At 32.1% G+C, this 27,186-nt stretch overlaps 2 protein-coding genes across 2 annotated transcripts in view; both read left to right on the top strand.

The window, feature by feature from the left end:
* LOC134727486 (uncharacterized) overlaps nucleotides 1–14,842 on the top strand; it is a 67,637-nt gene extending 52,795 nt beyond the window's left edge. Inside the window, exons 14-18 of the mRNA XM_063591867.1 lie at nucleotides 636–721; nucleotides 5,439–5,487; nucleotides 13,540–13,671; nucleotides 14,097–14,342; nucleotides 14,819–14,842. Coding sequence (XP_063447937.1) covers nucleotides 636–721; nucleotides 5,439–5,487; nucleotides 13,540–13,671; nucleotides 14,097–14,342; nucleotides 14,819–14,842 — 537 coding nt within the window. The remainder of the gene's footprint in view (nucleotides 1–635; nucleotides 722–5,438; nucleotides 5,488–13,539; nucleotides 13,672–14,096; nucleotides 14,343–14,818) is intronic.
* Nucleotides 14,843–16,142: 1,300 nt separating this feature from the next.
* Nucleotides 16,143–27,186, top strand: part of LOC134681761 (transient receptor potential cation channel subfamily M member 3-like) — a 41,641-nt gene continuing 30,597 nt past the window's right edge. The window contains exons 1-3 of the mRNA XM_063541406.1: nucleotides 16,143–16,299; nucleotides 17,631–17,790; nucleotides 19,290–19,585. Of these exons, the coding sequence (XP_063397476.1) occupies nucleotides 16,146–16,299; nucleotides 17,631–17,790; nucleotides 19,290–19,585 (610 nt within the window). The 5' untranslated portion in view covers nucleotides 16,143–16,145. The remainder of the gene's footprint in view (nucleotides 16,300–17,630; nucleotides 17,791–19,289; nucleotides 19,586–27,186) is intronic.

Raw genomic sequence — 27,186 nt, 5'->3', positions numbered from 1 at the left:
GAAACGTAAATAAGCAAAATTAAATAGCATGACAAGATCTACTAAGAAGTCAAGTTTTGTCGATATAGTATGTAGAATGCTTGGTTTTGCTTTTAGAAAAATCTGATTCACATGTGCCACCCGTAATTATAGACGGAAATATCAAACAAGTTGTAATATAAACACCACAAGAATGGACTTAAAGGAACATCACCGTCCAAACAAAGATATATAAGGAATGGACCTCGTCTCTTTTGTAGTAAATTCACACATTTAGCTCTTCGTATATATGAAAATCTAGCAAAATGACTTTGTTTATATCAGTAGTTAAAGTTTTATCTAGTATATGTTTGGAGAAAGGGAATTAGGTATTAAACTTGTTAGTAAGTCTTGAATAAGATAGGCTTTCTTTTTTTTTGTCTGATAGCGATTCTTAACATTTATGTGTATTATATTTCTGTATAGACACATGTAATTGATCTATACCATCTACTAATATTTTTTGTTATGCATATTGAGCAATGTTGAGATTTATATCTTATCTTTTCAACATACCTCAAGGTATCGTACCATTCTGTTTGTTTTTCCGATAGTGCTTCTTGTTTACAGAGAGCTCCGATATACTATCAGTTTAATATGTCTACAAATATTTTTAGATTCTTGTTTTTTTTGTTCTTGCAACCTGTCACATCATATTGCTACCCTTACTGATGATCACTATGGAAAGTCGTCCGTTGCGGTGGTAAGTTGTGTAAAATAAGATATGTAAAAGCAATGCGATCAGTTAATATGTCAAAACACTGTGAAGGCTGTCCAAAGATGCATAATATTTACTATTTTTGAAATATTGTAAACTTTCTTGGCTGTATAAATTAGTTGATCCACAAAATAACTCATTATGGGAATTTTTAAAGGTAAGTTATATAAAAAAAAAATGAAAGATACAAACTTTTACACTTAAGGTAACACGATACCGAATGGCATATCTCCCGATTTCCAAACTTTTTGGCATACGCGCTCTTTGCACCGAGTTACATCGAAATATGTAATAAAAAATGGGGGTCACCATTTTTGTTTTCTTGGTATTTTCATTGGAAAACGTCGATTTGGGCGACAAATTTACTTAGGTATATAGGGGAAATGCCTGTTTTTCGGCTAACCTTTTTAGATTTTTCAATGGATGGCTATGTTCTTATATACGGAGAACAAAAAAAAAATAACATAATATTCAGAATTACAAACTGAATTCATACATGTATAGAAAATCATATGTCACCATCCTTGTTTTTGAGATAAATGACTTCAAAATTGATTGATATCCTAAGAATTTGACCGAAAACGTGTGACGTTATTGAATACGGAATGTAACGTTATTCTCCTCAGACATATGAGAAATGGAAAACACAAAATGTGTCGGGATCTGAAGGGTGTTTATTTTATTTTCGTTTCCCCTGTCAGGTTTCCGTAAATTTCCTAGTGATATGAGATTCTACTGATATAATTTATTTCGTCCTGCACATAGACATTTTACTAACATGAATTTGACATTAATCTCGTCTAATTTTTACACTCAACGAGCATAATACCTTCATATTTTTGTAAAATTCGATTGAAAATAACATGAAATTTTTTACGTGTGATTCATTTGAATTACTGAATTTTTAACTCCATCTTTTATGACAATGGTGGTGTCATTGCTACATCCATGCAGAAAAATAGTACTTAAAAAATTCGATTCAGTTAACAGTGATATAATTGCTCTTTTTTTTATGGTTGTTTAACGTTCAGTGACAAATAGTTCATGCTTGATAAATTAAATAACAAAACTCAAAGAAAAATTCAAAACTTATATTCTTGACTTGCTACGTACATTTGTACATTAGTATAGTGTACTTTGTGTGGTGTAAATGTGTGAGTTGCTTACTCAGCAAGTCGGACAAACATTGCAGACTGTATGCAAAATTTCACTGTCAGTTCGTCGAAAATTATTTTATAAAACAAATCTTGAGATCATAAAATTGAGAATGGAAATGGGGAATATATCAAAGAGACAACAACCCGAAAAAAGAAAAAAACAACAGCAGAAGGTCACCAACATGTCTTCAATGTAGCGAGAAATTCCCGCACCCGGAGGCGTCCTTCAGCTGGCCCCTAAACAAATATATACTGGTTCAGTGATAACGAACGCCATACTAATTTCCAAATTATCCACAAGAAACTAAAATAAAATAATACAAGACTAACAAAGGCCAGAGGCTCCTGACTTGGTACAGGAGCAAAAATGCGGCGGGGTTAAACATGTTTGTGAGATATCAACCCTCCCCTTATACCTCTTGCCAATGTAGAGATCATATATGCATTCTTTATTAGTAAAAACAAACTGCGAAACATAAAAGCTCAAGCTTGAAATTCCACATGTAGGAGATGTTACCCGGAGTCTGTTCGCTGCGGGCCTTTATAATTTATCAAAATGCCTAATCAAGCAACCTGTCATAAACAAAAAAATAAGAAAAGCCAAACAATATGTGAACCTTTCAAAGAAAACAATACTAATATTCTTGCCTAGACCATATGGATAAATTCATACATCAAAATAGATTGCACGATGATTTTTAATTTCAAATATATTGAAAAGTGTGTATTCTTTATAATGTTCTGGTGTCAGATAATACATATCAGGAAATCAACGCCACTTTGCTTATTTGTGTATTATACTAAAGAAATCGGATATGGGTGAAGGAAATTATATTAAAATGATTGGGAATTTTGAAAAAAAATGTCTGTTTTAATTTTAATTTAAGTGATAGACAGGTTGTTTAAAATTGGCTTACAAGGTCAACAGAAAAACAGGTTGCCGGGGTGAAATTTGAAGCTTGAAGGTTCAAAGAATAAGCAAGTCCAAACCTTGTATGTGTAGTCGTTGAACTCTAGGTTCCCACGTAAAGTTAAAATGCCCCTATTTCAAGAAGAATAAACTCACGAAAACATGAAAAATTCACTAAATTGGCGTTCATTATTTTGATTTTGACCGCCTGACAACTTTACGGAAATATCAAAGTGATTGTAAATAAGGACTATGTGACGGGCAACTTATAATATCCGTGTTTTAAAATTTTTAGTGATATCAAGCCAGTCCAGTTCACACTATTATCATTTATCATTCTCATTTACATATTATGAATATTAAAAAGCAAAAGCACTACTAATTTCTGGCTATGAATACTTTTTTTTCTAATAGAATTAAAATGAAACATATAATAGCAATACTAATTTGTAAAGTTTAATGGTATTGATAGCGTTATTCCAAAATAGATGCCAGGTATGAAACATGTATGATTAAAGGTAGTTCTTAATTGAATAATATTAAAAATAGATTGGTTTATAAAGTTTAAAAGAGACAAAAATCATGTAAATATTTCTATCAATTATTTTGAAGGATAATAGTATAAGCTATATTTTCCCGTAATAAAGTGGAAATAGATTTGAATACATTGACGATTTGAATCCCTCTGACTCGCCTCTACAAAATTTTCATTTCAAGATTGATTGTTCAGACATATATGATTTTACTATTTTATTTTTTGTTTTAATGATATGCTATTTAAAAGTCGCTGATCTATGTGTTCAGAAATAATTATTTGGGAATGTAATGTAATACACAATTTCAGGTTGTCTGGTATACGACCAGATTAAATAGTTAATCATCCGAAACTATAGATATAATCTAATGTCTAAAAACTAAATCACAGTTTTATTTACAAAAAGAAACAACAAGATATTGCAAAGCTACTGGTGAGGGGTGTACTTTGAAAGTTTTGGGAGAATTAACTTTTTGTATATATTAAGTCTCTGTCAATTCTCAATCGCTCTCTGTAGATGGACAACATGTATATAAAACTATTAAAAAGTAGTACTGTAATACCATTGAATTGATTATAGGCGTATAATAACACTGACAATATTTTACAAATAATTTGTTATAAACAATGCTTACAGATAAATATGGAAAATGTTAAATAATTTATCGATATAATTGCAATGCAAACATATTGTACTGGTTGTACATATATAACATATAAACCCTGCTATGGTAAGCAATTTTCTATGAACCAATTCTAGTCAAAGTTCTGTGTTGAAGACCATACTTTGATTATTGTTTACTGTTTCGAATTGTCACTTTGATTGAAAATCTTCTTATATCTTTTAGCCGTATTCTACATGTTATATATCTGTAAATTCTACCGACTATGTCCTAATTCTTATACTGAAGTCTAGACCTACTGTGCATGGGACAGTCACATACAAACAGAATGTGACGGGGTTAAACATGTTAGCGGGATCCCAACCCTCATTGGACCTGGGACAGTGGTGTAACAGTATAACATAAAAATCAACTATACAAATCAGTTGAAAAAGGCTTAACTCATCAGATGGATACACATACAAATACTACAGCAACAAAAAGACACTAAGTAAAAATCTGAGAGTACACGCAGTTACCGACAGCTAGTTCAAAGCTAACAAGTAATAAAAAAAAATCATGCATCTAATACAAAATTATCAATCAGTTCACAACCCACACCCAATCGATTCTTCTCTATTGTAATTATTTAGAACTTTTGATTTAAGATTGTTTCATTTGCATAAAGTTAAATTCGATTTTGTTTCTTTAATATTCTGTTTTTGTTTGATCTGTCAAATCTTTTCTTTCCAACACATAATTAAATCACTTACACTCAAAATCTACTGGTTATTCTACATACAAAACTGTACTGCATAATTTTCTGTACAAAGAGATGCGACGTTAAATGCATTATGAATAACGTTATATTCTACATAAAACATAAGGGGATGCAGTATGTTCTAAGTTCCCTTCTTACTTGTTATATCGATTCGGAAGTAATAGTGGAGCTCATTTGTTTTATGTCACAAGCACTGTGTAAAAAAATTATCTTACCAACTATCATAATATTTAGAATTTTAGAATCACAGTTTTAACACACCATAAAATAGAACTTTAAATTTTTACTGTGAAAACGCCATCTTCTTTAAGACATGTTGATGTCTGAAAACTATATAATTATCTATGTTTGAAATGTATGTTATATGAGGAACAACACCATTCTGTTTTCTAAAGTAATGCATGTCTACTGATCACTGTACATCAAAAATAAAACAGGACCATGCACTGACTTAATATTAATGTTTACGGTTTCCCCATGCCCATTTTTACACTGATATTCCTAGAAGGGTATACGTTCGACCGATCAATGTCATACAAAGCTTTGAAGTGTTCATTTGGTAGGTTACAATCACCATGTTCATGATCAGTGTAAACAAACGCAACTTAAACATAAGGTGATGTACTCATCGATTTGTAAAAAGGGAGAAACATACATTTTGTAATCACAAGTTTATGACCAATTTAAAGATGGATAACTCTTAATTGTATATTTCAGGTTTTATAAGCAATACAAACTGCCTTTCATGAAAGTTTGCATTGATTTGGTAAGTTGTTACGAATTATAAGGTTACATTGTATCTGGAACAGTAAAACAAAATGCAGATTAAGAAAACAAACAAAACTTCGATACTTAATCCGACTACTTTTATAATAGAAAAAAAACATATTTCCGTGCTATAAATTTGCCACATATAATTAGTAGTAGAGTTTTAGTATTGTTTTGACAATGATATTATAAATACGTCCATACAGTGTTCCTATGTTTGTCGATATTCTCCGAAGCTTTAATGGTACTGTTTGGTCTTTTCTTTTTGGTTGAAATTTTCTTCTGGCAGAGATGAACTATAATCATTAGTGTTGTCCTTTTACATATGCAGATAGTAAAAACCACGTGTTTTTTGTATTGAAACTTATCCCGCACAAATATCGTTTATGTTACTATATATTCAATTGTGTTGTAATTTACAAAGCATGTCAGTGGTGATTAGTATTGCTATAAAATTTTTAAAAAAAACATTATGCAAATAAATACCAATGGAAAGATAAGTTTGGAAAACAAATCGCTAGCTATGCAGTGCAGCATTTTTATATTCCTTAAACTTATTGAGTAATTTTTTACTCATATATATATATAAGTTAATTTTCTGTAAGCTTACTGTTTATAAACTGTTGATTTGCCGATATATACCGAGATGACTCCATCCTTTCGGGAATAGATTGCTTTAGCCATATTTTGTATACCTTTTTGTGGAATTTCGGGTTTTAAACCTTATCAGCTTCGTATTTAATTTGGCTTTCGAACTGACGTGGTTCGAGTGCCATTTGTGAGTTTTATGATGACGAAACCTACCGAACTCATTGCCTATTTCTTTCATATGCATGGCGTACTAATCTGATAGACTGAAATTGTTCATGTGCTTTAGCTGTAGGTTAAACAATCGCATTAATAAAAAAACTGATGTTGCCTTTATAATTCGGTAATACTCTATTTCAGGGAAAGCTTGTGCGCGACCTAGAATTCTGAGTGGGTCAAGCGTTCAATGAAAATTCATGCGAGAATATGCGAGATTTGGATGAACGGGGGTAAAGTCATATGGCACATATTAATATTCGATGTTTATTAGGACGCCCGCCGCTTTCCCGTTTACCTGTGAAGTCGTTGAGTGTCATTTGTTTTTGTTTTTGTTTTTGATTATGTTTAACAAAGTAAAATAAAAAATATTGTGAAAATTTTCGAGACCCAGTGTTTGAAAATTACGGAAGAAAATTGGGAAAGAAAGGACTAGGGGCTATAAGGGCCATTTTTGGCCCCACCCCCATTTCATTTTATTTGTCGTGTTGTAAGTCTATACCATAGACCTTCTGAAAAAAATGGAATTTTGAGTCTAGCGCGCCTAGCAACCAATATAATCACGGAGTTAAATTTATCAACTATGATTACTGCTTGAATATATATATTTGAAATTAAACCTGTTTAGAATGTAGTAAACTAAACACTTGTACACTATTTAAATATTACATAATTAAATGCACATATATGCCAAATTCACTGTTGTTTCTCCCTAGCAACACATCTTAGCCCATGGCATCCACAATCTGTTTTCTATTTTACAAGATATAATTTTAAATATGCTGCAACAGAAAGGCAATTTAAGATGCAAATTGTAAAAAGTAACATACTCCAAAATAAATGTTAAGGAGAAAAGCAATATTAAAACATCAACAAACAAAACAAAACATCGGGTATTGCTGATAAAAACAGATTGTGCATCTAGTGCTAGATTTAGCGCTAAGAAATCTTAATATTAATTATCTAAAATAAATAGATACAGACACATGCATTAAAGGGTGTTTTTAAAATATCGGTGTATTTCAATTACAGTAGTTATGATTCAGGTAGGGGTGGGGGTTGGAGGGGGGCCACTTCTATTTACAAGGTGATAGGACGTGCCTCTGGAATAGTTCACCTTTTTAAGCTTAAAATAAGTGAAAAGTTCAGAAAACTATCAGGTATATTTGATAATATATATATTGATAAGGACAATACAATTTCCATAACTTCTTTAACTGTCAACTTGTTTGGTGTTCCCGCTGTGTCTTTATCAACCAATTTTTCTCTTTTGACACTTAAATATTCCTATTTTACATAAAACCACATGAAACCAAATCAATATGGGAAAAGGAAACTTTTTTTTCTACGCATTATATAAGTAGGTATATATTTTTAAAATGTCAAACAGGGTGAGGTAACAAAACAGCGGCACCCCTATCAATTAAGTATTGAAGTACACCCCCTCTAGACATATGTGGAGGATCGTTAGGGTTTTCGAAATTCATCTTATTTTTATTATTTATTGTAGACGTCCAGTTTGATAACCATATCATTCTATAGCATTACAAAACTGGTACATGCTACTATTTTAAGGAGATTTTTCCATCAAATGTCTTTGAGGTTTTTGGGTCTGCGGTAAGCCATAACGGGAGGTGATGGAAAAATATCCTTAAAAGGTCTGCGGTAAGCCATTTTAAGGAGATTTTTCCATCACCTCCCGTTATGGCTTACCGCAGACCCAAAAACCTCAAAGATATTCTAGTAACATCCAAAATATCTAAACAGGAGATATCAACAACCGGAGGTTATACACCATGCGGAAGGGGCAATTGTAAGTGCTGCAAACTCGCCAACATCGAAACCCAATTCGTCAGCACAGTCACAAAGAAAAAATACAACATATTTATAACATCAAATTGCAAAACGCAAAATTGCATTTATGTTCTAACGTGTGGAACTTGCAAAATACAATATGTTGGTGAAACAGAAACACCAATTAACATCCGACTAAATAACCATCGGTCATTTTATACAAAAGAAAGGAACTGCTCAATTACAACACACCTTTTAAGAGCATGACATGATTTTGAAAACGTCACATTTCAAATCATTGAGAAAAATCAAAATTGGGATACACAAGGAAGACAAAAAAGAGAGAGATTTTGGATGCACCAATTACGAACTCTTGAACCTGATGGACTCAATGAGAGAGACGAAAAAAAGATTTAAAAGCAAATCAAAACCGTAATTATCTTGAAATCATACAAATTAATTTACAGAAATTCATACAATTAATCGAACATCTATAAATTTGTTAAACTTTTATTCCAACTTCATGTAGTTGTAGCTCCAAACATATTTTATGCAACATCAATCAATATGTTACACTTTTTCTAAACTCTTGTATAGATTAAGCTACAAAAATATTAATATATGATGATTGTTGCTATTTTTAGACATTATATATATATATACAACTCGTCTAAACATCAACCCAACAATGTTAGATCTGTAAATTTGCTTTCGCAAATTTTTTGTTCTTCCCTCGCCGGGATGCGAACCCATGCTACTGAAATATCGTGACACCAAATCGCATGCACTGCCGCCGTCCCGCTAGACCACACGACCACCTGGGCTTCACTAAAATAAAGCTTGCAGTGGCCGTGTGTTACCTTTCCTCGTCAGTTTTAATCTAGCGGCGTACTACAGTACATGATATATACGGCATGGAGATGTGTTTATATATAAGTACGTCTGAGTCAGTGACAACTCTTCAACACCTGTATCCATCGGATCGCCATCAATGATGGTGATACATGGCTGTGTACATAATGTATATACAACTCGTCTAAACATCAACCCAACATTGTTAGATCTGTAAATTTGCTTTCGCAAATTTTTGGTTCTTCCCTCGCCGGGATTCGAACCCATGCTACTGTGATATCGTGACACCAAATCGCCTGCACTGCAGCCGTCCCGCTAGACCACACGACCACCTGGGCTCTACAATAATAGAGCTTTCGATGGCCGTGTGTTACCTTTCCTCGTCAGTTTTAATATAGCGGCGTACTACAGTACATGATATTTAAGGCATGAAGATGTTATTGTTACAGATCAGCTAAATTATCTATAGTAAAGGATCCTACAAATTAATGCAAGATACAGTAACAGAAAATAATTATATTTATAAGTACGTCTGAATCAGTGACAACTCTATAACAGATGTATCCATCGGATCGCCATCAATGATGGTGATACATGGCTGTGTAAATAATGTATATACAACTCGTCTAAACATCAACCCAACAATGTTAGATCTGTAAATTTGCTTTCGTAAATTTTTGGTTCTTCCCACATCTTCATGCCTTATATATCATGTACATATACTGTAGTACGCCGCTAGATTAAAACTGACGAGGAAAGGTAACACACGGCCAGCGAAAGCTCTATTATTGTAGAACCCAGGTGGTCGTGTGGTCTAGCGGGACGGCTGCAGTGCAGGCGATTTGGTGTCACGATATCACAGTAGCATGGGTTCGAATCCCGGCGAGGGAAGAACCAAAAATTTGCGAAAGCAAATTTACAGATCTAACATTGTTGGGTTGATGTTTAGACGAGTTGTATATATATATTTATATATATATTCATTAAATAAAATAATAAAATATGTAAAAAGTTAACAGTTCCATTCTATCAATTTCATCCTTCCATTGGGACTCTTCAGGATAACTGTTATCCTGAAGAGTCCCAATGGAAGGATGAAATCGATAGAATGGAACTGTTAACTTTTTACTTATTTTATTATTTTATTTAATGAATATATATATCTGCACATGTGAAAATTATTTTTTACGCCTATATATCTATATATATATATATATACGTTCCTTGTTCAAACCAAGGAGGTTATAACCATAATAAAATAAGTTCCCATAAAATAAAAAAAGCTACATTTCGTCATGTGGAATCAAACTCTAAGCAAAAAAGCCACACTCTCTAATAAGATATATACAATGTCTTTACTCTGACTGTTGCATTTTGAACAAACAAGTGAAAAGTCCAGCGCAATGTAGAACAAAGCAGTTTCAACATTCATATATCATTATCATGATCTTGACCTGCATGGATATGCATTTAACATGCAACTGGACGATTAAACAAAACGGTTATTGATGACTGCATGTAAAAATTTAACCTCAGACAAAACACGAAATTAACTGTTCAGGAAAAATGAAGTCCATCTAGTAGTCAAATACGGAAAAATGAAAATAAATATTTGCAAAATTTTGCCCTGGATACTGTACTTCGGACATAAAGAAGCTTCTGCCGCAATTTCCCGAAATTCCATTATGTTTGACAACGACTTAGATGTAAAACAAAACTTTAACCACAGACTGAACCTAACTTCTGACGTAATCGGCGTTAAAGAAGGCAGTTATTTCACTCAAACATCTTAAGGACCTCTTTGCTTTCAACAGGACGACAATCATTGTTTTGGGGATTTTTTTTGTCTAGGGGGGGGTCTAAATAAATTGTAATATAACAATATGTTTTCAGATTTAGTATTATTTTTCTACCTATAAACGTCAGTTTTCTGACTCAAAAATAAATATACGACAAAACTGTTCAATAAGAGTATGTAATCAAATGCCAAACTATTATATATGTGGGAAAATTTACTTTCTGAAGATACAACAAAAAAATGCAAAGTATCCTTTATTCTGTTTAAGATCTTCTAAAATCTCATTGAAATTAATTAGATATTCTGTATACAATATTATGTATGCTTTACAATATGTCAAAATAAAATGCTGAACGACCCAGATCCCCGTCCTTTCAAAAATTGTCAATAGCTGATGCTTTTGAATAAAGCACAATATAACTTTATGTACATTTAATACACGCATGCAAGCAGGGCTAGCATTTAGAACATACATGTATATTGTAACGGTACCTAACTGTCAGAACTTGATTGTCGCCTGGTGAGTTTAATAGTTTAAGGTTAAACTTTATGATACCATATGGCCTAGGTGTTGATTGACTTTTATTTTGATGACCTAAGATCAGTGCCTACGATATGGTAATGATATAGCACCCGTACCTTCTTAAATATATAGACGATCTGCTAAGTGAACATCACAGCACGAATCTGTCAAATTTTTGCGTGAAGGTGACACTCAAAGTCAGGTGACATATCAAACCGTTCCTTTTGTCATTAAGATTAATTAACATAACGGTCAAAATAGTCTATTTTAATATGTCAGTGTAATCTTTAGCTTAGAAGAATGTAACAAACTTTGTATTCAGAAACAATATAAACTAGTATTTGGTTTTGAAATATACTTAGATTTTCTTTGTAATGTATCTTTATTAACAAAATTGCGTAGCGGCACACTTAGATTAAATGTTGAAGTTGGTCTTTTTCTAAATACTCAAAGAGAAAATAGAATTTGTATATGTTGCAATATGAATGTTTTGGAAGACGAAACTCATTTTGTTTTATCATGTCCAGCGTATAGATCTGTGGATCTGTGCGTATAGAATTTTTACCTTTATTCTACTATTCTTGGCCAAATCGGCACAAGTTAGATAACTTATTACAAGCTCATTCTAAATCTCTGACAGAAAACTATGCAATTATTTAAATGCAGCTTGGAAAATTAGATCACATTAATTGTCATAATATTTTGTATACTCTGTAACTACTGTTCTCTGCTGTCTTTTGTTTGTAATATATATTGTATATACTTTAGTTTGCTATAGCATGTAAATATGCGCCATGCAAATAAAGTATTCATTAATCTGAAATCAGTAATAACGATTCCGATCTCATAAATCAATAAACTGATTATGCCCACAGTTCATCAAATCTCGTATCTAATTAGTCGATAACGCAAAATCACGATCGATCTTGCACATGCGCATTGTTTCCCTGAATTAGAGTATTATAGTTCTTTACAGTTTCCTCAAATGATGCGAAAGTTCAAACATAGGCATAATAATTAAGGCAAATGCGAATTAATAAGCTTCTTTTGTATTTAAAACAATGCAGTGGCATCATATAAGGAAAACATCTTGGCTCTAGTATATATATAATTTAACAGTTTCCTATTGGAAAGTATATAACAAAACAAAGACAAGTACAACTAACTATATACAAACAATACTGAATTGGGGTTTATACAAAGAAAGTTATTAGAGACGGGATCACGAGGAAAAGTTCAATCGATAACATATGTTCTTAAAAGTTTTTTTTCCAGATAATTTGTATACTACTACTGGCAGTTGTTGTTCTGTAACAAATTAAAGAACTGTGAATAAAACTAACACACAAAAAGTTAAACTGCTCATGTTCCTCATTCTTTAGATCAAAATCGATGTCATTTGCAAGGATACAATTAAGCAATGTATTGTCAGTCATAAGTGAAGTTCAACACTGAATATAATAGGGTTTATGTCGATACCACTCCTCTAATAGGTCAAGCAGAAGTTACATAGGTGACCGGTTCTTGATATAGATATGTTTGAGTAGAAGTTTTCCGTTTACCGAACTGTAATTACTTTTTCGCTGGTGAAAACGTGATAAAAAAAGAAGTAAAATCACAAAAATACTGAAAATTCAATAGGAAAGTACTAAATAAAATTGCAAACAACAAAAGCTCAAACGCATCAAACGAATGAATAACAACTGTCATATTCCTGACTTGGTACAGGCATTTCTGTATGTAGAAAATGACGGATTAAACTGGTCTTAAAGCTAGCTAAACCTCTAACTTATATGACTGTCGTATCAAATTCAATTTTTTTGACAACGATGTGTGAAAAAAAAACCAGACCCACATGTTATTATAGTCTTTGCACATTGTTCCTATCCGTTGTGTAGAAACGCATTTTAAAGCAATACAAGCAATATCGTCTGCCTTTACATGAGAGCTTGCTTTAAAAAAGTGCACCTTCCTTTGAAGATTCAAGTTTGTTTATAAGGTCACTTATCAAGATCAAGTACATATTAGCTGACAATGACCTTCCCTGGCCAATACCTTACCTTAGGCCAACCATTTAGACAATTTACCATTTGGTGAAACGGTACCATATAGATAAGTGTACATACTGTCAAGTAAAAGCCAAAAGATACCATGAGCTCCATACTAATGGGACTTTAAACGAAGACAATCATGCGGGACAGTTTCAAAAGCTTTCGTGCCGTCGTTGTGCGATTGACGATATCGATAACTAAAATTTGTTTTATTGTATCTTTTCAAAGCTTGGATTCCTGTCTCTACTTATTGCTTATGCATACATGCTGCTGTTTGATTACAGTAAAGATGGAATTTCCCGAACAGACTATTTTATAATCACTTGGATGGTGAGCTTTTTATTTGACGAAAGCAAACAGGTATTCAATTTTTATTTCAAACTTTAAAAAAAAAATTGGTCTAATGCAAGTAGGCTTTTCGCTTTAAACTATATTGGCAATGTCATCTAATCAGTGGATTTAGATATATATGTGTGTGAGAAATCCTTAATTTCTAACAAGGATAATTCATTAGATATTTATATAAATATTTTTTTCAGATTGAACTTGTTTGCCTAAAGTTTAGATATTTTGTCTCATCTGAATTACACTCGCATGATAATCTTTTTTTAAACTCAATTACTTTAATCAGTTAACAAATTGTAACTTGCGTGACAGGGGATGTAATTTATAAGCTGTAACTTCCTGTTATATACTTTATACTCAAAATATATAAAAGGGTTTATATTCTATTTTTGAGCTTTCATAAGCTTCATTATTAATATAAGCCGTAATACGTTTTGAAGCAAATCGTCGCAATCATACGAAACAAATGGAAATGTTACGTTGCTGACTGGTGGAACCGTTTGGACTGGATATCAATTTTGGTATATACCACTGGAATGCTTTTGAAGATAGGCGAAAGACAGAATCAACAAGAAACATCAAAAGTGTTTTTGGTCGTAGCTTTTATGCTTCTCTGTATACGGATATTACATCTATTTTGTATGTCAGAGATTCTGGGTCCAAAGTTAGTCATGATTCGCAAAATGGTATGTATATATACAAAAAGGAGTTCTTTTTAATTGCATTTGTCGTTACTTTTTAGCTCACCTGGCCGAAAGGGCCAAGTGAGATTTTCTTATTACTTGGCGTCCGTCGTCGTCCGTCTTTTACTTTTACAAAAATCTTCTCCTTTGAAAAAACTGCGCCAAATTCAACCAAGCACCGTCACAATCATCATTGGGGTATCTTGTTCAAAATTTTGTCCGGTGACCCGGTCTGCCAACCAATATGGCCGCTATGGCTAAAAAAAAACATAGGGATGAAATTAAGATTGTTGCTAATATCTCTGACACCAAAGCATTTATAGCAAATCTGACATGGTGAAATTGTTTATCAGGTGAAGATGTATTTGCCCGGACATTTTCAGATGAATCGGACAGTCCGTTGTTAGGGTGCTGCACCTGAATTAGTAATTTTAAGGAAATTTTGGCGCTTTTGGCTATTATCTTGACTATTATTATAGATAGAGATAAACTGTCAACAGTAAGAATTTTCAGCAAAGTAAGATCTACAAATAAGTCAACATGACCAAAATGGTCAGTTGACCCCTTATGGAGAAATTGCCTTTTATATTCAATTTTTAACAATTTTTCGTAAATTTTTGTAATCTTTTACAAATATCTTCTTCTCTGAAACAACTAAAACAAATTTCACCTAACTTGTCCACAATCATCATTAGGGTATCTTGTTTTTAAATTGTGTCCGATGACCCCGCTCGCGAACCAATGTAGCCGACATGGTTAAAAATAGTATAGAGGGTAAAATGTATTTTTTTGGCTCATATATCTGAAACCAAAGCATAAAGATCAAATCTGACAATGATAAAATTGTTCATTAGGTCAAAATCTATCTGCCCTGAAATTTTCAGACTATTTAAGCAACATGTTGTTGGGTTGCTGTCCCTGAATTGGTAATTTAAAGAACTTTGGCAGCTTTTGGTTACTATCTTGAATATTGTTATAGAAAGAGATAAACTGTAAACATCAATAATGTACAGCAAAGTAAGACCTGAAAATAAGTCAACATGACCAAAATGGTCAATTGCCCCCTTAAGGAGTCATTGCAATTTAAAGTCAAATTTAAACAATTTTCATAAATTTTGTAAATTTTTACAAATATTTTCCACTGTAACTATTCGGCCAAGTTCATTATAAATAGAGATAATTGTAAGCAGCAAGAATGTTTAGTAAAGTAAGATCTACAAACACATCACCATCACATAAACACAATCTTGTCATGAATCCATCTTTGTCCTTTGTTTGATATGAACATAGACCAAGGTGAGCGACACATGCTCTTTAGAGGCTCTAATTTATTGTTATTATCAGATTACCTGTTAAACTGTGTAACACGCAAACGTATGAGCACATATTTACTACATCAAGACGGATTTTATAAATTAAGAAATACAATTTCATTGTCAAAATAAAAAAGATAGTGAAAACATATGAAATTAACAAGATCAAATGAAATTATAAAGAGAATAAATCTGTTCAGATAAGAATGATTTCCTCTTGATTTATTTTTCTTCCTTTCTTTTTCTACCCGGGAATGTCAATAATAATTTACCATGTTTACCGTATATCTGTTATCATTATTGTTAAATGATAATTTAGAATATTAGGATTCGAGTTATTTTACGTCACACAAAATGGACGATGCGAAATTCCTGTTTAACACTGTTCACTTTATATAAGCCTGACCAACAGACATTTTCGTCTTGTTTTCATATTGCCTTTGCTTAGTTTCTAATTTTATTTTATTTCAAGTTTTCAGATACGATTGCCTTCATGACAATCATGACAGTGATTATGATGTGTTATAATATATCTTTTCACGCACTTTTATATACTAACTCTGAGTTTACCTGGTCAGAGCTGGAAAAGATCACACAAAATGGATACTGGATGTTATTTGGTGAACTGAACTTGGATGGGGAAAAAAGTAAACAAATATGGTTTAAGTACTGGCAAACAACTTATATTTATTAATTTGGAGTCAATGTCAATGTTTTTTCTTACAGAACATCTACGTTATATGAGAATAACTTGTATTTAAGTATAGGAACGAAACAGTAACTATATAAATGATCACATTTAAAGTAAATAGTTTCACTTGAGAGCAAACGATACAGTTACAGTGGAGGAAATGACTTTGCTAACTTGAAATATAAATTTTGCGACGTCAAACTGTGGCATATAAGAAAAAGAGACATGTTTTTACTGATCTTTATAATCAAACTCACTTCACTTGAAAACGAGTTCATGGACCCCTTTTTACTCGACATTTCGTTTGATTACGTATGAAGATTATTATGTCAATGTTCATGAGAAAGTCAACGATGATTTTTTTTAATTCAGATGAATATATAAAAATCTCCACGTGTTTATGTTTTGAAACACAAAAGATCAGTATGTTTATCCAAAGAATAGAAATGTCGACCCTAACTATCTCTTAAAATGACACATGAAGGTATATTTTTGTTACATATTTGAATTTCTTAGGTGAAAAAAAGCTTGGATGCAATTTTTCGATCGAAACTGTATCGTATGCCCTGAACATTTACCTGAAAACGGACCAGGCTGTAGACCAAACGATTTCAAAAATACTATCGTTGCATAAAGTTATTCAGATATTTCAGTATACTGAAACTGTAAATGGATTATTTTCTTCTACTGATATAAACAGTCGAGAGTTAACTGTCTTAGCAATTCATTTGTTATATTGCTTTCTCTGTCGCCTATTTCTCCTATTTATATTTCACTCTTCCTGTAAGCATACCATGCTGAGATTTTTTTGCTATGATAAACAAGGTATTTTTTGTCATACCTTAAGAAGGCATATACAATTATCACTATTGAAATAAAATACAGCATACTTGGTAGATTAATGAAACACTGAAAAACATGTCATCTATCAGATATATCACTAATAACACTAATAACACCGTTCATCCAGTTCTTTAGCAGTGCCTGCAATTTGCTTGGATTATTGAAATGTATGAAATATTGAAATGTTTGAAATACCATACACAATATACAGGTATTGTATACTATAGTAATCATTTATTGGTGCCCTTGGTAGGAGAATGCGGGATATGCAAGCAATTTGTTGACATACCATTTCATTGGAAGGTATTATGTTAAGTAGCCAGAGTCAAAAGTATAATGTTGAAATTTAATCGTAGAATGAAACACTAAATATCGCACCACTTACTTATTTTTTTTCTAGCAGGATTGTACATGTCCATAATACATCATATGAATTCATTTCAGTAACTGTACCGGACTGCACATTCAACAAAACAGTGTATGACTCTGGAGCCTTACAACAATGTCCTTCACAGCTTGGTTTATACCTTGTGCCTTACTTGAAAGCGTTCTATGGATTGGTAGCTGTAATATTATTACTTAACCTACTAATAGCAATGTACAGGTATATAATGCAATTACTATTTCAATAAGGTAAACGTATACGTATAAACTAACATCAGTTCATTTTCCGAGTTTTTATCGGCATTTCTTTCAATATCCTTGAACTTTCTAAAAATTATTATTATAAGAACTTATGATAATACAGTCACTAGTCTATTGATATTTCCTTGCGTCTCAAAGTATCAACATTTTCGTCATTGCATACGTTTATAAATATGCTGGCGCTAAATACAATATATATGGAGAAATTTCAACGTTTGTGTTGTTATGACAAACCCCTAAATAGTTTTCACTTATTTCGCAGTTCATTAAGGACTTATTTTTTCCAAGACTCAAGCCTTTCAATGCGTAGTTCCATGGCTCCTTTATCCATGTCATTTAGATGGCCATATAATTAAGTGAATATCGTTAGTGCATTTGGTTCAATTTAATATAAATCTTCGATTTTTTAAAAGAACTATGGATGGTTTTGGTCATTTGCCGTTATAAATCTTAAAATTTAAGAAAAATTTTTTGCATTGCATAACTCTGCATAAATTATCGGCTTGGACTATTCGTGTTTGGCTTTGTCGATAACTCATTTTGTGAAACTTTGTTTAAGATTTTATATTTTGGAATCTGTCTTCATCAACCATCATTCTATCATTGGAGTGATAATTATATGCAATTGTCGAACATGGATCAACGCCATTCAGAAATTGGCACCGCATAGTTAGGGAGCTAATCTTAAATGTTCGCCTTCGACACTACGTTACTAGGTACATCACAAATTCTTAATGACAAACGTCAACTGTAATTGTGTATCTCTTCAACGTACGGATCATTTGTTTGGATCTAGTCAGCAGCGCTCCTTTAAATGAGATGAAGTATAAATTGAACTATATTATAGATTCGAAGAAGAGTTTGTCAATGCTGATTAACGTGAAATGATTAATTGTATCACTGACATCATATTGTTCGTTTGCCATTTATAAGTCATACATCAGACTATATGACAAGGAATAGATCAATACATGTATAGGGAGATAATTTATTGTTTTCAGTAGTACTTTTAGTTCTAATTTTATATTTACATAAAAAAGTAAAAAAGCACCAACCGCAACTTGTATAGATAACTTGTGTTTGTTTGTTTGTTTTTAAATGTCAGTAATGATTCTGCTTAACACGAGTTCTTTAAACGATAGATGTATGGTGTGCACATTTCGTAGACATTAAAATACATATAATCTAAACATCTAAACAAAAAATGTAGTCCATCGAAAATCCAGCATCTCGCATCGATGACATATTATTTAGTGTATTTGTTGCTGAAATCTAAATCAGTAAACGTTATTGTGATTTAAAGGATTACGTTACTATCTTCAATGGTTGCTTCGGTAAAATCACACACTGCATAAAGGTTAATATTAAGTGTTTCGTATCATTTTATTTATGGAAATATCAATAATTATCGTTTTAATTCGAATATATGTGTAGAAGAAATTTATCTTTTTTTTCAAGTAACACATTTAAAGAGATTCACGAAAAATCGGAATTTTATTGGTCACAACTACAGAACGACTTTCTTGAGGAATACAGTATAAAAACAATTTTTCCAATACATGTTCAGTTACTTGTTTTGCCGGTTGTCATCACACATGCATTCGTATGGTTGTGTACTTATATTGGTGGGAAATTGTACAAAAAGTGTTGCAAAGATAAATATGATGAATTCCCAGACTGGTTTCATAAATATATTTTAAATGATGATTATGAAGACGAAGCAACTCTTAATCGTGGTCCTATGTTTGTAAGAGGTAATATTTTTAAATTATAGTATGTCTCTAAAATACTGATTTATCATGTTGTTTGTTGTCATATTTAAAGTATGAAAACCACATCCAGGCATTAATATGAACGGTTGAAAAACACAACTTTTGAAGTTATTGAATTATAGCCAGAATAAGTAGTTCCATGGATCAAAAAAAATTGTCCTTTTATACTTCTTTCTTTATTAGGCTCCAGCAGCATATTGAGAACAAATGTTCAAATGTATACTACTTTACTAAAAACAAGCATGTTCGTGCATGTTTTCATTGTTATTCAACGCATAACAATTACCTAAGATATCGTGAATAATCTCATTTCATTAGGATACATTTTGTTTACTCTTTGTATTTCTAGCTTTCTAGCACGATGTACATGCCTGATGTTAATTTAACTGACAATTATTCGGTCATAAGTAATTAGTCATGCCACGTTAGAATCAGTAATTGCCTCTGGTTAACTAATTGCGGATGATAATCTATGGTATTTCAGCGTGATTTCCTCCTCATTTTTAGACTTATACATCGAATTTGACATACACATTCATAATTTTGAAATTATCATTTCCCCCCATCTTAGTAGCAATATACCAACATCACCTGCATATGCGATATGCATTTCCCTACATATTCGATATTCAAGAGCTTACAGCTCCTACTCATACTTTGTAAAACGTCGCCAGTATCTGAGTAGAAAGTTAGGGGTATGTCAAAGAACGTCTCGTCCTTTTTCAAAAAAAAACGTTCATCTAAGGTAACAGGACCTTGTTGATAAGGTCACGCTAAGAATATTCCGGATCAACTTCACAAATAATACATGATGGTCTTGATGTATAGATTATGCGTATTGACGTTGTTTGTCGTATCGATATCATAACGTGTTATGTTGTTCTTTTATCTGTATTTGTTTTATTAATAATATTACTTTTACTGTTTGGTCTGTTTTCTGTGATATCAATTTGACGTGGCTCGGTACTTATACATCCTGCCCAATGTGTTTTTGTATTATCTTTCATTTGTGCTTATGTGTTTTGTAAGTGTGACTTTTTGTGTTTCTTTGATACATATGACGTGGCTCTGTACTTTTAAAGATCCCGCCATTATGTTATTGTTCTACTATAATATAAATGCCATTATATTATTGTTCTATTATAATTTTGAAAATACTTTGAACGGCACAATTGTTTTACTCGTGTAGTGGTATTAACCATATATGGATTCTTAAACATTCTAAAGAACTTTAGGGAAATTTTAAATCTTGGTCTTTCTCTAAAAAATTTTGTTTACCACCATTCCCAAAGTGAAATTATAATTTTGAAAATACATTGAACGACAAAATTATTGTATATTTCTTTCTGTGTGACGTTTACATTCTAACGTAACCTACGCAACTCTACACTAGAGTTGATGTGAATGCAGTCACAGGATTTCAAATATTTCAATATTTTATGGGTTGATTTAGAATACATGTATAAGTAAGCAATGAATGTGGTTGTTAAATTTAATAGATGCTTGTTGTGCTTCTTTGTTAAATATTTGTTTGTTTTTGTACTAATTACAATTGTGACACAGCGATGACCACTATACCCCTATTTTGACAATGTTACCTATTATATCTGTTTTGTTCACGCATCGTTGTAAATACAATTGAATTTTATGCGACTGTCATACAAGTGAGAGGTTAAGCGCTATAAAACCAGGTTCAATCCACCATTTTTAACATTTGAAAATGCCCGTACCAAGTTCAGTATTTTTTTGTGATTTTACTTTATTTCCAAACATGGTCGAAATCGGGAAATTATTTACAAAAAAAACATGCAAATAATAATCGCTATTTTTGCTAATTCTTTTTGTTTTTGACATTCTGACTCAAAGCTCACCAGTCTTTCATGTTTTACATATCAATGCGACGAGCTAAGTGTTGAAACAACAAACACCCATTGCAATGCCTCTGTTCGACCAGGTCGATTTTTCAAACTAACGACCTACCTCACCAAAGACGAACACGCTTTAGATAAAATGTCCAGCAACAAGAATGAGCATCTTTAGCATATTGAATGAACACATAATTTTTTTGTTCAGTTTTATCCAACTTCATGTCAATATCCTCAATGAATCGGAACCAAGAGAGAGGTTGATTCAGACTAGAATTGAGAATTTCCCCATCCATAAAAATATCTGCATAAGACGGGGCAATCTTTGTTCCCATTGCTGTTCCATTTAATTAGAAAAAAAGTTCACCATAAAATGTTAAGTTATTACATTTACCATACCAAAGTTAGGCCGTGTTCACATTGACCTAAACTCGGTGTTATGTAATTGTAACTCACACGTAAACTAAACAAAATTACGTTCCCATTGATAAAACTCAATGTTAACATGTAGTGTAAAACATGTTTTGTCTACATGCAGTCGATACTCGATGTAGGCCTTGTGTAGATTAAGTATACACAAAACTAGGCATTTAAAACATTAGTTTCACCGTGTTTATTTAGGAAGAAACCATTTTTGAATAAAATTGATATTTATAACAATTATTAATAAAGTTCTTTACAGAAATATTTGTCTAAACTTGATATATTTATTTGTTTTATTTTTAAATTTAACGTAGCTATGTTAAGGACTTATCAAGACTCAAAGCAGCATCATTGCCGAACACATAATTCATTTGAAAATTAAGGTCTTTCCGAATCGACTTGACTTGCACAGAAATGTTTGCCACTGGTCTTTACTCAAACAACGATTCACTCATAAATGCATTACTTAAAAAGTGTGAGGTAAATGTATTGTTTGTCTAGTACATGTATCTCGGATCCGTTAAATTACCCTTAAAACTAAAAAACATTACCCCCTCCCTTCGCCAAATACTCCTTGGAGAAGAAATACCATTTGAAACAAACAGAAAAGATAGGAATATAGTGATCCCTAATATATCATTCCTTCTTCTCCTTCAATCTCTGTACCGATGTAATGCATTGGCTTTATGAGAATAAAAATATATATTCTTCGCCTGTAAGTACGCTGCTGCAGCCTACGTTTTCTAATGCTTAATCGATACATCTTTATTATTTTAAAACTACTGCAAATCATCAAAATGGCTTTCATAAAGAAGCAACCACTTAACTTAAAAGGGGGGGGGGGGTATTTTGTTAATTTATCTGACCCAGAAATTTTTCCGCGCAAACGTTTTATTCCGGGGTTTTTTTCGATGCTGGTAATCATTTTTTTTTCAACATTTAACACTATAATGTATGGGGAAACTCTTGATTTAGAATATTTTTGTATAATTTGTATGACCTTTTTTTTTATCCAATTGGGGTTCGGAATATTTCCATCGCGTGTACGTAATTGCACGCCCCTAGCGGAATACGGGATTAATAACGTTCGACGTTAGTTAGGCAAGTTATCTTCCTTACTCCAAGAAAGGACACATGAAAGAGAAAATACTTCGTGCAGTCTATCATAAATCCAACAAGCACGCCCGTGCTGTCTTAAAAAACCTAATCATGAGAAATTATCTGAATTTCTCCAGTTAGAAATCAAAGCATTCTATTGTTTCGTGCAGCCTGACTTTAATACAAGTTGATTTTGTTTTTGTTTTTGTTTTAGACGCATGGGACATGAAAGGCATTTCGTGTAAAAGTTATGATATCAACAAATTGTAAAAACGCCTCACAACAGAATTATAAATAAATAAACATGTGACGATTCTACTTCTATTGATATCAAATTAATTAAAATGAAACCTTAATTGACCCAACAATATCGTTTCAAAGGCCGTAGTTTACCGAACAAATAATGAATGACATGTGAAATTAATTATTAAATTAAAAAAACGTTGACATGTTCGCATTTTGTGCAAATGAAAATTTTAGGACATGTTTTCTATCCATTTAGAAAATAAGATATTACCAAGAGAATATATTTTGACCACTAGTTTAGGGCAACACTTAAAAGTCGGAAGAACAAAGACGAAATTTTACAAATTAGGCCCCGAAAAAATACTCATAGTAAACTAAAAAGTGATCACTCTAAACATTTATCTCAGAATAAGTAAAAACTATGTCATTCAACTTCTAGTTTTCAACTTTTTCTACATGTGCAGAAAGGTGTAAGGTTTTCATTTTGAATATACATGTATGAAATATCTGCGACGGGTAGTTATACCAAATACTCCGATATTTTCTATTTTTATAAAAATGTATACATACAATGTAATCGACGAGTCCTTCTGTTTAACCTCATTGCGGTCTAAAAAATTCTGAAGATTAAATGAAATGAAGCGCTTTTCTGGATTAACCTAGATAAGGGACACTAAAGGCAGAACATTCTAAAGCCACGGATGTATAAGAACTAAAATAGTTGAAGATTCACAATATGCAATGTGCTTATTGTTTAAATCCGTGTTACCCCAAGGGTGACTATGGAAACGAAATATGGTCGCTTGGTCTTCTCCCGACTGGCAGTAAAATATTTTCCGAAGAGGAGCGTCCGTTTGGATGTGCAGGATTTATTAAGCTCGCAGTCACGTCGGTCAGAATGGGAACGTTAAATCCGATGCATCCGTGTTACCCCAAGGGTGACTAGGGAAACGAAATATGGTCGCTTGGTCTTCTCCCGACCGGCAGTAAAACATTTGCCGAAGAGGAGCGTCCGTTTGGCTGTGCAGGATTTATTAAGCTCGCAGTCACGTCCGGTCAGAATGGGAACGTTAAATCCGATGCCTCGAAGAGAGTGCCACACTCTATGCCCTTTAAAAACCATTGCAACAACTATAATTTGAGGGTTGAGTATGTGGACTGTTGCACGCGGCAAAATTTCTGTCCCTATCCAATATTCCCTCATTTTCGAGTGGCACTCCAAATTTCCCAGACCATCATCCCGGATGGCCTCTGTTATGAACAAAACTTACTATTGTATTTTATTATTATTTACTTGTTCTCGTCCTGAACATGCATGACATATTTGCCAATGGACGTTAAGCAACCAACAATCAATCAATCAGTTTAAATCCTTAAATGGGGATTTTTAACAAATAATGCACGGAATAAAAACAAATATTTTCTTATGTTAATGAAACTTCATTCAGCAAAAATTACATCATTCTTTGTCATTTAGTTAAAGAAAAGGGAAAGTGATCGAGATTGGAAATTTTGTAAAATAAAATATGTTTTGGCAGAGATGCATCTTGAGCATGTGTGTAAACATGACTAATGAAATAGGTTTATGATGTAGACTTTATTGTGTGCAGATCCTCAGATTAACAACATGCAGAAATGACGAACATGAAAATATGCAGAAAATAGGTCTACTTTTTTAAATACAAACATGCAGAAGTAAGATTGAAAACGAGGCGTATACCCGATCTTGGTATTAAAGCCGATCAATTCATTCTGACAACACTGTGTTAACCGGGACATATTCAAACTCGATATTTGATCCAAAAAAGAATTAAACAATCCATGCCAGCATTGAAAAAGGTTCGGAAATCACTCTAATATAGAAAAGATGAAATTAAAGTCTACGGTAAATTTCTTTCATTTGCGGTAAATTAATTATCAAACTTTCATTTTCTTTTGCGACAGAAATATTCTTTAAAATTAGTTAGTTTATTTCCTTATCAATTTATAGCCTTAGATCATTTGTAATACATAGGAAGATGAGTAATACACACGCACGCCATTGCTACGACATTGTACTGTATAATAGAGTTTCGACGTAGAAGTTGCTACGGAGCGCCGAATGGGACTCTTGTGGTTTTGTACTCAAAATTCAATTTTGTACGGACAACAGTGACTTTTGTTCAACAAAAATGAGTTCAGTTTAACAAAATTTGTATCATACTACAAATTTGAAATTTTGTCATACAAAATTATCTATCAGCGGACAAAAGTCACTTTTGTCATGACAAAATTCATTTTTGTTACACAGACTTGACTTTTGTTACCTAATTTGAAAATTGAGCGACAAAAGTCAATTTTGTATTTAAATTAGTTTAGTTTGGTTTCTGTGAACTAATTTGCATACAAAATCGACTTTTGTTACACAAAATTGACTTTTGTTACACAAAAATTACTTTTGTTATACAAAATTGACTTTTGTTACACAAAATTGACTTTTGTTACACAAAATTGACTTTTGTTACACAAAATTGACTTTTGTTACACAAAATTGACTTTTGTTACACAAAATTGACTTTTGTCTCAACAAAATTGACAAAATTGACTTTTGTCTCAACAAAATTGACAAAATTGACTTTTGTCTCAACAAAATTGACAAATTAAATTGAATTTTGTCTCAACAAAATTGACAAAATTGAATTTTGTCTCAACAAAATTAACAAAATTGAATTTTGTCTCAACAAAATGCAATTTTGTCTCAACAAAATTGACAAAATTGAATTTTGTCTCAACAAAATTAACAAAATTGAATTTTGTCTCAACAAAATTAACAAAATTGAATTTTGTCTCAACAAAATTGATTTTTGTCTCACGAAAGTCAATTTTGTCTCACGAAAGTCAATTTTGTCTCATAAAAGTCAATTTTGTTGTTACAAAATTGAATTTTGTCATCACAAAAATGAATTTTGTCGTCACAAAATTGACTTTTGTCTCAACAAATTAAAATTGACAAAATTGACTTTTGTCTCAACAAAATTGACAAAATTGACTTTTGTCTCAACAAAATTGACAAAATTGACTTTTGTCTCAACAAAATTAACAAAATTGACTTTTGTCTCAACAAAATTTACAAAATTGACTTTTGTCTCAACAAAATTAACAAAATTGACTTTTGTCTCAACCAAAATGACAAAATTGACTTTTGTCTCAACAAAAATGACAAAATTGAATTTTGTCTCAACAAAAATGACAAAATTGAATTTTGTCTCACAAAAGTCAATTTTGTCTCACAAAAGTCAATTTTGTCTCACAAAAGTCAATTTTGTCTCACAAAAGTTAATTTTGTCTCACAAAAGTTAATTTTGTTTCACAAAAGTTAATTTTGTCTCACAAAATTGAATCTTACCGTACACAATTGAATTTTGTGATTTAATTTCCATATCAGGTAACAAAAGTCAATTTTGTATGCAAATTGTTTATATTTGCATACCTTTAAGACAAAATTGACTTTTGTCATGACAAATATGAATTTTGTCTACAAAAATGAATTTTGTCATGACAAAAATGAATTTTGTCTACACAAATGAATTTTGTAATCACAAAATTGAAGTTCTCACAAAACAAGTCTGTAGCACATAGTTTTGTAAGACAAAACTGATTTTGTTATGACAGAATTGAATTTTGTACAAAACCACAAGAGTCCCATTCGGCGCCCCGTGACGTTACTGCAGATAATGACGTCGCCAAATAATTTTAATGTTCCGGCCAAAAAAAGAAACTTCAACAGAGAGTAGCGTAAAAACTAATACGGTTGCTAAGCACTTTCTTTGCACCGATGGATTCGTCTTTCATTTTTAAATCGTATATCAATTTTTGAAAAAAATCCATTGTCCAACAAAATAGAAAATCTTGATAATATAAAAATATCTGCTAATTTTGATGATTTTCCCTCTATATCCTTTGTAATTTTGT

The sequence above is a fragment of the Mytilus trossulus genome, chromosome 8, assembly GCF_036588685.1.
Source record: "Mytilus trossulus isolate FHL-02 chromosome 8, PNRI_Mtr1.1.1.hap1, whole genome shotgun sequence".
In the NCBI taxonomy this organism is placed as follows: Eukaryota; Metazoa; Mollusca; class Bivalvia; order Mytilida; family Mytilidae; genus Mytilus; species Mytilus trossulus.
The sequence above is the reverse complement of the archived record's forward strand: the minus strand, read 5'-3'. Positions and strand labels throughout refer to the sequence as shown.